This window comes from Thalassophryne amazonica, chromosome 5 (assembly GCF_902500255.1).
Source record: "Thalassophryne amazonica chromosome 5, fThaAma1.1, whole genome shotgun sequence".
Classification (NCBI taxonomy): domain Eukaryota; kingdom Metazoa; phylum Chordata; class Actinopteri; order Batrachoidiformes; family Batrachoididae; genus Thalassophryne; species Thalassophryne amazonica.
Genome location: NC_047107.1, coordinates 23,749,530 through 23,762,385, shown reverse-complemented (window position 1 = coordinate 23,762,385; position 12,856 = coordinate 23,749,530). Strand labels below are relative to the sequence as shown.

General features: G+C 46.9%; 1 protein-coding gene across 1 annotated transcript in view; it reads right to left on the bottom strand.

Moving 5' to 3' along the window:
- Positions 1–12,856, bottom strand: part of trpm6 (transient receptor potential cation channel, subfamily M, member 6) — a 97,554-nt gene that overhangs the window by 39,120 nt on the left and 45,578 nt on the right. The window contains 4 exon segments of the mRNA XM_034169798.1: positions 230–659; positions 12,120–12,252; positions 12,338–12,534; positions 12,650–12,764. Coding sequence (XP_034025689.1) covers positions 230–659; positions 12,120–12,252; positions 12,338–12,534; positions 12,650–12,764 — 875 coding nt within the window.

Here is a 12,856-nt window from a genome sequence, read left to right as displayed (position 1 = left end):
GGTGTGTTTTAAGTCATGTGTTTGTCCTCATTTTATAACAGTTGCCATTGGTGCCTGATATCTGCAGTGTAATGAGGAATGATGAATGGAGAACTTTCAAGAATATAGACTTTGACTACCAACCCTGTTCCCACTGAGATCTGCAATTGTATTTTCCATGTTGTCATTTTCTTCCACTTCCTGCAGCATTAATTAATACATGACAGCATTAAAATAACAGAAACAGTACCTCATCTTTGACCTCCTCTTCTGTCTCAGGGCATTGTTGTCTTTCTCCCCTGCTCGCTCTGGCTCCTATGTGACACTCCTGTGATGTCCGTCTACTTGGATTATAACCCCTCAGGAGTGAAGGTGGAGTACTTTTACACAGTTTTGCTGTCAACCGTCGCATATTGATTCGATCACCTTCTACTCCCTCTCTGTATGGGAAGGTCCAGCTGTGAGGGACAACGTGCCGGGATGTTGTGCTTGGCTGACATTTGGCAAGTTGTGCCTCCTTCTGCAAGCTGTCAGAAGCATTAAGCAGGCAAAGAGCGTCCACAGTGAGGGCCAGCAGGTCCTGCAGCTGGCCCAGTTGACTGTCCAACTCTGAAACACTCTCCTGAATGAAGCTGACCCTCTCCGAGACCTCCTCCACCATTCCACACATCTCCTCTGCTCTAATGGTACACAAAAAAGGAAAGTCTCAACAAGATGTTTGCAATTATAGATGAGAGAACAAAAATGTTAAGCATTTTTCATCATGATTAATGATGATGCTTAAACATGAACATGAACCTAGGTTCAATATGGACAAGTACTCTTAAATCTCTATATGGATGGGACATGTTTTATATGGGGACATGAATTAATAACTTAATTAATTATTACCAGAGTTTCTCAGTGATTTTAGTCCCATCTGAAAGCACCATTTCAGTCATTTTGCCAGAATGACACCCCTGTGGCAGTAAGGATTCCAGTTACATTTACAGTTTGTAAAACCATCCATAGAAATGACCTTTGACTGTTCTAATACTGTGTGAATACTGAATAGACACATCAGCAAATATTCTCTGATATCTTGTTTATCTCTAATTTGAAGATACTGAAAGAAATATTTGGAATACAGTCAACCTGGCAACAGCAGTAATTTGACATTCACGCTTGAGATTTGTTTGTGCAGAATTTCTGTATCTGTTCTTCCATATTACACCTACTGTTGTGTGGGCCGCTGAAGAGGAGGTACTGCTGGCCCACCACCAGATGGCGCCCTGCCATGCGGGCACCTTTATGCCCTGAAGAGGGCGCACTGGCCTGTTGGCCTCTGGTTGTCAGCTGTTTTTCATCATCATCATCATCTCCATAAAAGCCTGGAAAAGACACCATAACTCTGCCGAGTTATCAGCTTACCCGACAGGTAAACTCTCTCAGCCGTTTTGTGCCGTTTGCACATTTATTGTTACTAAAGTCTGTTGCAGTGTGATTTATACTTTCAGCTTGTAGCTGGGTTATGGAAGTTTGGAGGAGTTGGCGTTCTCCACTCCTCACTTCACATTTTTAAGTATAATCTTTGACACTGTACGTTCTCAAGTTCCTCAGCACTCGGGGAATTATTGGATTTTTCCTTTTGGAGGAACCTGTGTTTTTTGCTGACTGTTTGCTGGGTGAACACACACCCACCTTAATCTGTCTTTGCTCCTGCCAGCAGTACCGGTCCAACAGCCTTGAGCGGTGGCCACCTGGGGTACCAGGACTGGGCGGTTCTGGTGTATTGCGGACCTCTGGCTGGCGGTGGAACTACGTGGGTTCCGGCTCTTCTCTGGATAGGCGTTTCCTACCCTCGGGCCTGCCCACGTGTCACATTTGTATTGAATTGGACTCTGCATATTTGGAACTGTGTTGCATCTTTTGCATAATAAATTGTGATTTATTCGTATCCTATTGACCGCTCATTTACAACCCCTAATGTGGGGCCGTGCAATTCACTTTCTCAACACCTACAGTCTCTGAAGTCATGTGATCATATTCATGCCAGCACCTCAACTTCTCCGTCTTCTCTTGCTGTGCATCTTCTTTAGCATGCAGATTCAAAAATATATTCATTCATTCATTCATCTTCTACCGCTTAGTCCATTTAAGGGTCGCGGGGAGCTGGAGCCTATCCCAGCAGCCATAGAGCGCGAGGCGGGGTACAGTCTGTCGCAGGGCCACAAACAGACAAACAAACACAGACACACCCACACACACACAGACACACACCTACGGACAATTTAAAGATCCCAATCCACCTAACCCGCATGTCTTTGGATGTGGGAGGAAACTGGAGCACCCGGAGGAAACCCACGCAAACACGGGGAGAACATGCAAACTCCACACAAAGGCCACGGGAATTGAACCCATGACCTTCTCGCTGTGAGGCAACAGTGCTAACCACTAAGCCACCGTGCTGCCCAAAATATAGTGATATGTTAATCAAAGTGATATATAGTGATATGTTAGTCAAAAATATAGTGATATGTTAATTGCAAAATCAATGGGCTGTGGCATGTTTAATGCTTGCAAGAGAGCATATGAGTGTTTGGCACACACATGAAGTGCTCCATGCAGAGCCCCCCCCCCCCCCCAATAAAAAAACAAACACACAGGTGTAGATCTGACAGATAATCTACATAATTAAGGTGAATATATAGACTGACTGTGAATACAGATCTGTTCACTCACAGAACAGAGGCCAGAGAAATGAAGAAAGACAAAAAGCACTAAAGTCTGGTAATTACTTTTCTTGTTTGTTTGTTTGTTTGTTTGTTTTTTTGGGTGGTGGTGGGGTGGTGTCACGCTAGGCCCATTTTATTGCAGGGCTGTGAAATGAAAATTGTGAAATCTGAGGAAAATTTGGAGGGGGTGTGGGGTGGCGCAGCCCCCCAGGAGCCAGGGTAAGGCCTGCGGGTCCTCAGAAAACAAACTAATTTTGTATCTAATGATAAATTTTCAGCATCTCCTGGAAGAAAAAGTCTCAAAAGAACTGCATATTTAAATGATCCTAGATTCAACCTTTCATTTGAATTGTCAGTGATCATGTTGAAATAACAGAATATGACGTGGAAGTAGAACCTGGAATGATTTCCCTTTTAATTATAAACCAAATTAGGCACTAATTCAGAACAATTAAACTCCATGAAATTCATGAAGACTGAAGACTATTAAAGCATTTCAAAAACCACACCTAACGCTTGTAGAATATTTTAAAATCATGGTAAAATATCAACATACCAAAAAGTCACATATTCTTGTGTGTGTCAGGCTGAGCGAAGGCGAGGCACAGACAGAGGCTCGACACAAATGCAGGCTCTCAAACTGGATGTATGAGTAAAAATACTGGTCTTTATTACTGGCAGGGTTTCGGTAACAGGAAGGCAGTCCGTGGAGCAAAAGTACCAGGCAGGGGCGACACAGAGGACGTGGTCAAAAACAAGCAGGGTCAGTACATGAGCAAACTGGGTCTTCAGAGCTGAGGCTAAAGCAGGATCCGGTACGCAGAATCAAAACACGGCTAGAGCAAAAACAGGGCAAGACGAAGTGCTGGTAAGTGATGAACATCATCGACAAATGAGCACTGAGGGAGTGAACAGACGCAGTTTAAATAAGGAAGGTGGTGAGAGGAAAACAAGGTGCACGTGAGGATGAAGGATCTGGAAAGGGAGGGCATGGCTGACAGATGAGGAACAGGTGCGAGAGTGAGGGAGGAAAACGCAATGCAGAGGAATCAAAATAACTAAGTGACTGGAAAATTAAGGGAGGAAAATGAGACATGCTTAAGGCAGACAATCATAAAAGAGCAAAACAAAAGGGAAAAAAGCCAGCTGCGAGACATAGTCCCTCCAGCGTGTCCTGGGTCTTCCCTGGGGCCTCCTCCTGATAGGATGTGCTCGGAACACCTCTCCAGTGAGGCATCCAGGGGGCATCCGAAAAAGATGCCCGAGCCACCTCAGATGGCTCCTTTCGACATGGAGGAGCAGCGGCTCGACTCCGAGCTCCTCCCGAGTGACCGAACTCCTCACCCTATCTCTAAGGGAGCACCCAGCCACCCTGCGGAGGAAACTCATCTCGGCCGCTTGTACTTGCGATCTTATTCTTTCGGTCATGAGCCAAATCTCATGACCATAGGTGAGGGTCAGACCGTAGATCGATCAGTAAATTGAGAGTTTTGCCCCCCTGCTCAGCTCTCTTTTCACCATGACAGTCTGATACAGTGACCGCATCACTGTAGACGCTGCACCGATCTGTCTGTTGATCTCACGCTCCATCCGTCTCTCTCTCTCATGAACAAGACCCGAGATACTTAAACTCCTCCACTTGAGGCAAGGACACCCCACCAACCTGAAGAGGGCAAAGCACCTTTTTCCGGTCGAGGACCATGGCCTCGGATTTGGAGGTGCTGATTTTCATCCCAGACACTTCACACTCGGCTGCAAACTGCTCCAGTGCACCCTGAAGGTCCTGAATTGATGAAGCCAACAGAACCACATCGTCCACAAACAGCAGAGACGAGATTCTGTGGTTCCCAAACCGGGTCCCCTCTACACCCTGACTGCGCCTAGAAATTCTGTCCATAAAGGTAATAACAGAGCCGGTGACAAAGGACAGCCCTGGCAGAGGCCAACGTGCACTGGAAACAGGCTTGACTTACTACCAGCAATGCAGACAAAGCTCCTGCTGCGGTCGTACAGGGACCGGATAGCTCTTAGCAAAGGACCCTGGACCCCATACTCCCAGAGCACCCTCCACAGAGCTCCTCGAGGCACATGGTCGAACACCTTCCCCAGATCCACAAAACGCATGTGGACTGGTTGTGCGAACTCCCATGAACCCTCGAGCACCCGATGGAGGGTGTAGAGCTGGTCTAGTGAGCCGCGAACAGGACGAAAACCACACTGCTCCTCCTGAATCCGAGGTTCGACTATCGGTCAAATTCTCCTCTCCAGTACTCTGGAATAGACCTTACCGGGGAGGCTGAGGAGTGTGATCCCTCTGAAGTTGGAACACACCCTCCGCTCCCCCTTCTTAAACAGAGGGAGCACCACCCCGGTCTGCCAATCCAGAGGCACTGTCCCCGACTGCCACGCGATGTTGCAGAGGCGTGTCAACCAAGACAGTCCCACAACATCCAGAGACTTAAGGTACTCCAGACAGATTTCATCCACCCCAGGAGCCTTGCCACCGAGGAGCTTTCTGACCACCTCGGTGACTTCGGCCTGGGTAATGGATGAGTCCGCCTCTGAGTCCCCCGTCTCTGCTTCCTCTTAGGAAGACGTAACGATGGGATTGAGGAGATTGTCAGGTGGTGGAGATTCTTTCCATCACCCGACAATATCCCAGTTAGGGTCAACAGTTACCCACCCGCACCGTAGACAGTGTTGGTGGGGACCGGCTTCCTCTCCTCCCAGCAGATCCAACTCACCATCAGGTGGTGATTGGTCGACAGCTCAGCCCCTCTCTTCACCCGACTGTCCGAGACACATGGCCGAAGGTCAGATGATATGACTACAAAGTCGATCATCGACCGCCGGCTCAGGGTGTCCTGGCGCCACGTGCACTTATGGACACCCTGTGCTCAAACATGGTCTTCATGATGGACAAACTGTGGCTAGCACAGATGTCCAACAACTGAACACCACTCCCTATCACCCCCCTCCAGGTCTCACTGTCGCCACCCACGTGTGCATTGAAGTCCCCCAGGAGAACAATAGAGTCCCAGTCGGAGCACTATCTAGTACCCTCCCAGGGACTCCAAGAAGGTCGGGTACTCTGCACTGCCACTCGGCCCGTATGGCCTAGTGACAGACCTGTCCCCAATCTGAAGGCGTAGGGACGCGACCCTCCCGTTCACTGGGGTGAACTCCAACACATGCCGACTGAGCTGGGGAGCAATAAGCAATGCTACCCCAGCCCGCCGCCTCTCCCCATGGGCAACGCCAGAAAAGTGGAGCACCCAGCCCCTCTCCAGGAGTTGGGTACCAGAGCCCAAGCTGTGCGTGGAGATGAGCCTGACTATCTCTAGTCGGTACCTCTCAACCTCCCTCACAAGCTCAGGCTCCTTCCCCCCCCAGCAAGGTGACATTCCACGTCCTGACAGCCAGAGGCTGTGAGCGTGGACCGGTGTCCCGTCGAGATGAGGTGTGTCACACTACTGCGCATGCGCACGCATCACTCTATCCCGGACTTGAAGACGTCACCTGTCGAGATGAGGTGCCTCGTGCAACTGCACATGTGGAGATGATGTAACTCACTCGATGTGCAACTGCGCATGCGCATTTTTTTTTTTTCATCAAAGTTTTTTTTTTATTAATTGTATTCAGTGTATTTATAGCCTAGTAAGTAGAACATTTTCTATATTTTACGTTAGGAGCATAAATGTATGTATATGTATATTTTGCCTGTCAAAATAAGCTAACTCCAGGTTAAAAATACTTATTGTTTTATAGTGAGTACATTTTATACATTACTACTTTGGATGAACAATTTATACATTTACTTGCCCATCAAAATAAGCGAACTTCATCAAGTAATTTTTTCAGTGCATACATATGCAGTAACGTGAGGAAACTCATCTTGACCGCGCACCTCACCTCGATGACGCACCTCATCTCGACAGAACACCGGGCCGCCGGGCCACCCGCCCTTGACCGTCACCCAGTCCTCTCTGCATCCGACCCCCATGGCCCCCTCTGCATGTGGTGAACCCACAGGAGGGCCGGCCCAGGTCGCTCTTTTGGGCTGGGCCCGGCCAGGCCCCGTGGGCTAAGGCCCGACCACCAGGTGCTCGCGCGCAAGCCCCAACTCCAGGCCTGGCTCTAGGGCGGGGCCCTGGCTGCGCCGTACTGGGCAACGTCTCGGTCCTTGATTTCATACTGGTCATGGGAGCTTCTGAACTGCCCTTAGTCTGACCTGTCCCCTAGGACCTTGTTGCCATGGGACACCCTACCAGGGGCACAAAGCCCCCAACAACATAGCTCCTAGAATCATCCGGTACGCAAACTCCCCCACCACGATAAGGTGGTAGTGACAAGAATACAATAAATCACAAACAGAACCTAATCAGATAATGAAACACTGAAGATAAACAATAAGAAGAACCTGAGACTAAAGCATAATGTAAAGAATGTGAAAAGCTAAACCAATACATACATGACTAATAAAATAAAAGATAACCATGAATGAAACTAGTGACAGAAAGAAAAGCAATAAATGACTAAACTGAAAATGCAATACATGAGAGAACCAAGATTACAATAAAGAACCAAGACCAGGAACACAGAATACATAAACATGAATAATCAGAAACAGACAAGAATGAAAATAATCAAGCGGCAAAAAATAAAAACAAAGTCAAGACTGGACTAAACTGAAGGAAAAGAAAAGGGGACAAATAAGACCGGAGCCCAAACAGGACAGAAACATGACAGTGTGAATTACTGTAAATCCATTCAAAGCCACAGTGTCTTTTTTTTTTCCAATGAAAGAAAGTCTAGATTAACAAAAAAAAAGTCACATAATCTTGTGTGAAATCCTGTTTGAACAGCACAATGTTTATATTTTCCAGAGAGAGAGAAAAATTCTTACCATGTTTCCTGATGGTACAAGATGCAGTTCGCTTTTCCCATTTCTTTTATCTTTCAGGTGTGTTCATGAAACGACTTTAAATTCAAGTCAGCAGATTCAACTCCACGGATTCTTTATTCCTTATCAAACTTTTTCACACTGTCTTTCTCACCATCTTCTCTGTGTCCGATGTCGCTCTGTGACACAGACATACCGCAAAATTCTTCTTTTAACAAACTTGACTAGCTCTAAAAGTATGCAATGTCCGCATGCTATTTTAGCTGAAGAACAGCATCTTGCAGCAGCAAAGCATGCACCGCTGCTGTAGCAACCAACCCAGTCTCGCTTTATGACAACTGTCGTAACAGCCACGCTTTGAGTGAGGCATTTTCTCCGCAGAACCGCGGACACTGATCTGTATAGCAGATACAAATCAGTGTCTGCATATTATAAAACTTGCATGATGTTAAAAAAGAACACTTTGCGATAGCCATTTTACAAACTCAGGGACGATCATGATTACAGCGTACAACACTAACATCCCCGCAGGTCTGTGGAGTTTTCACAGCACTGTTATTGAGGAAACCACTCCCATCTCTGTCATTTATATAAGATGGTGTGTTCCCTTCAGAATTGGTCATAAACATGACAGACATCTCATGGTAAAATTACATTACTGCACCTCCCCCATGTAAAACTAATCCCTTTTGAATTAGGCTGTGATTCAGGTGTAATTTCAGAATTGAAACCTCACGTTAAATGATCCGCAGAGTTCATTCAGACTTAACAAATAGCACAGAAGACAGTTTTTCACAGATAAGATACTGTATGTATTTAGTTCACTTTAAGCTCAAGCAACATCTACAACAGAAGAATCGAAACACAAGATGTTATTGCGCTTTCATGACCGGCATCAGCTAGGAATCTCAACCGGTCATTTCGGCCCCTTAACCTAGCGTAGAAGAATCGAAACGCAAGATGTTATTGCGCTTTCACTGACCGGCATCAGCTAGGAATTCTCACCCGGTCGTTTCGGCCCCTTAACCTAGAACGACCAAATGGGTGAGTGGGGCCAGCAGTGCACAGTGTCTCGTCAGGCACCACCCCGGTCAGCGCCTTGAAACGCTGCCAGATTGATAACGACGCAAGTAATGCAGCCATTGACCACTTCTTCAACAACTCTTCACCCTTCTTCCTACCAAGACATACCAATCTTGTGCAGGAAATAACCAGTGATTTTCCCGGCCATCCCTCGGCATCCAACCTCGACAGTAAACATGTGGGCTTTCCAGCCTTGCAATCTTTCACTAACTCAGCGTATTTCGTCGTCTTTAACTCACAGCACTCTCTACATTTTCTTCCCATGGTACAGTGAGCTCCGCTATCAGTAGTGTTTTACTCGCTCTTGACCATATCAGGATATCGGGGCGCAAGTTCGTTGCTGAGATCTCTGCGGGAAATATCAGCTTCTCATCGAGGTCAACCTCGCATTTCCCAGTCCAAGGCGCTTGACAAAAGACCACGCGGGGTGACGTTCGCTCCAAATTTGACGTCTTTTTCTGACCTTCCTTTATAAAACATCTACCATTCTTCACACCAACAATACTATCCTCACGACTGTTCACACGCATAACCTCAGCTTTCAGCGCATTCGAAATAACTCAAAGTACTTGATTGTGTCGCCCAAGTATACTTCCCTTCAACAAGGCTCTTCTTACAACCAGACAGTATATGCCTTAGTGATCCCACTTCGCCGCAAGAACACTTGTCGCTCTCAATCTTCTTCCACTTGCATAGATTGTGTGGTGATGGTAACACGTCGTACACGGACCCTACCAAGAATCTTAGCGTCACGGCACTCCATGGACCAAATCTCTCCATCATCGCTTTCTTGTTTCACTTCTTCCCATCCAGTCCATTGACCTTGCTGCACCATTCCCGCGGCTCTTGCTATCCTCATCTGGTCTTAGTCTTTTCCTGTCTCATCACTGACAACGAACTCGTCTACTCCTTAGCCATCGAACTTTCAAAGACCTGCATCCTTTGCATACCCAATCCCGTGCGTCCAGACCTGAACAGCTCCAACAATGTCTCTGTGCCTCAATCGTTGTTCCATCTCCTCAACGTGCGACGCAGCGCACCACTTCCGTTCCGTCAGGAACAATATTTCACACCACTAGGTCTTCTGAATCACGCAAAGTCATGAACAAGCGGCATTTCTCGACTTTGAATTCTTCAGTTAGGGCTGACAGGGGCAATAGCAGCTTTGTATTGTGACCATAAAAACTCACATTCGTCAAACAAGGTGGAACGCCGAGCCACTTCCGAATTCGAACAGACACTTTCCTTTCCATCTTCTCAACATTGGTCATAGCGATCTCGTAGACCATCAGGGGCCACATCAGCAGAGGAAACAGGCCAAACTTCAGACACCACAGCTTCAGGTTTCCAGGTAGACCACTCCTCTCTATACTTTCCAATCCATCAAATAGCTGCTGGTTGACCTCCCCTACTCTATCTGTGTCTCGAAATGCTTTAGTGTACCAACGACCTAAACTCTTTACAGGTTCTTCTGAAACAGTTGGTATCACCTCATCCCCGATCTGGAAGTGTACGTCAGCGATCAGTCCTTTCTTCAGTGTCAAGCTACGGGACTTCTTGGCTTTGAACTTCATTCGAGACCATCCTACCAAAACAGCTAATCTATCAAGCGTCCTTTCCGGATCTTCTGTAGACGGATGAAGCAACGTAAGGTCATCCATGAACGCGCGTATTGGTGGTAGTTCTTGTCCAGGAGCAATCTCTACCCATCGTCCTACACGAGCAGCTCTTACAAGGACTTCCATGGCCATAACGAATAGTATTGGCGATATAGTGCAACCCATGGGTATGCCAACTTCAAGTGACTGGTAGTTCATCGTGTAGCTCACAGTTGTATACCGCATCTTGAATCCTGCGTAGTACGCATCGACAAACCTCGTCAGCTTTGCAGGGACATGAAAGAACTCCATGGAAAATCGTATAAATGCATGTGGAACTGAGCCGTACGCGTTGGCAAGGTCGAGCCACAGAACCGATAAGTCGACTTGTTCTTCTTCGACTCCTGTATCGTATTCCAAATCATCGCCGAATGTTCAACGCACCCTGGAAACCCGGGGATGCCCGGTTTTTGGACTGATGTGTCGATATACCCGTTTGCCATCAGGAACTTTGTCAGTCTAGCGGCAAGTACACCAAGCAGAACTTTACCATCCACGTCTAAAAGCGAAATCGGGTGGAAATCACCAATACCACTTGCATCTGCGCATTTTGGTATGTAGATGCCATCAGCCATGACAGAGGAACAATCTCTCTGTGCCATAACTGCTGCAACAATAGCCACAATCGCTTCCTCAGCTTCTTACAGTACTTGAAGACTTTATACGAAACACCACTCGGGCCAGGAGATGACGCGGCACGGGACTTTCGTAGAAACGCTTCTACTTCGGCCAGCCTTGGTAGTGAGAGGTCGAAAGGCACAGATGGCTCAGTCGGTCGGACTAGTCCCTCAACATCCCCGATCCCCTCTTCTCGCCGTGGATCCGAGTACGTAGCTTTCCAATGACTTTCTAGATCTTCTTGCGGTACATCAAGCATCCCTGACTTCGCCTGGCTAAACAGGTCTTTCGTAAAGCGGAATGGGTCTTGGAAAAATTTCTGTCTTTGCTGTGCTCGAAATTTCCGCTTTAGGCGCAGCTTTTCCGCTTTCCTCAGTGTCTTGAGTCTTCGTCTGAGCTGATCTCGAAGCTCGTCCAATCCATTCTTTTGCACGATGTCAGCTTCTTTCCATGGTTTCGTTAACTGGCGTAGCTCCTTCCGCAGAGAATGTATCTCTTCTTGGCGCCTGCTTCTCTTGGATGCTTTGTCAGTCTTGTCTTTCTTTTCCATGGTGCCGAAGTTTCCTTCGGCATACTCATATATTGCGTTGTTCAGAATCTTTAACTTTCCACTAGCGTTACCATTCATCGTGTCACCAAGTGCTGCTTCGAGCTCGTCATCCATCTTTGTCCAAGTTTCTTTGCTGGAGGCGGGCGGCCACTTGATAAGCGCTCTTCTAGGCTCGACAATGGTCATCGGCTTTGTAGCAGAGAGAACCGTAGCACTGTGGGTTAGAACCTGGCTACGTAACTCATACGCCTTACGTGGAGTTCCACTGCGTTGCTCCTCGGCAGCTGACTGCGACGTCGCTCCTGCACACATCTTCTTGGCTTGGTGAATCTTCAGGCCTTTACCGTTCTTGAAAATTCTTCTGCAACCATCACAAATCGTTTGATCATTTCCGGTCGGTAACGAAAGGTCAAAAGTTGTAGGCGACTCGGGTCACCTCGGAGTATTCTCTATTCATATTTTATTCTCTATTCTAATATATGCATGTCAGGACCAACAAAGCCAATTCTGCAAGAAGTGGAAAGTGGGGACCTGGTGTGTCAGAGCTAAAAACGGGATGAAGAAACTAAACAACAACAATAATAAATGTACATTTAATTCTATTAAAATCTAACCTCTCAGCAGTAGCTCTCATCTGGTTTGTCTGAGTGCTCTGGAGACCTTGGTTTTTCTCGTGAAAGTAGACTTGTACACACTTCTCCTCAAACTCGTGGAGCTTCTTACGGCCTTCATTGGACAGGTAGAGTTCTGACTCAGAGAGATGACTCAATTACTACAAAGAACAGATGTTAACCAGGCTGTAGGATGTGTAGGAATAACTTGAGATACTCACTAAGTCCAGAGCCTCTCTCCTCTTGCTGAGTACCTCCACGAATACTCCTGTAGGCCGCACGCAAACCCAGGGTCATGTGACAAAGCATAATAATTGGCGGAGGCAGCCACGGTCTCTCCTGATAGGTCATTATGTAGCGATAACGGTTGTACTTCCAGAGTTTATTGGACTTTGATGCCATGTCAAAGTAGATGTTGCTGTTCAAAAACAGATGATATTTAATGATATTCACAAATGTGCATGTGTGTATATCAATTTTTCTTGACTCTTTCAAACTTTGATATAGAAATACCCATTTGTAGAGACGCTTACTTAAAAAATGCAATGAGAATGTTGACCATGATGATATACTGGACGAACATGTAGACCGCCTGTAAGAAGGGTGTGATGAAGAAACCAGGAGGGCATGGCTGACCATCAGCACATACTGCACACACACACACACCACACACACACACACACCCACACACACACACACACACAACACACACACACACACACACACACACACACACACAC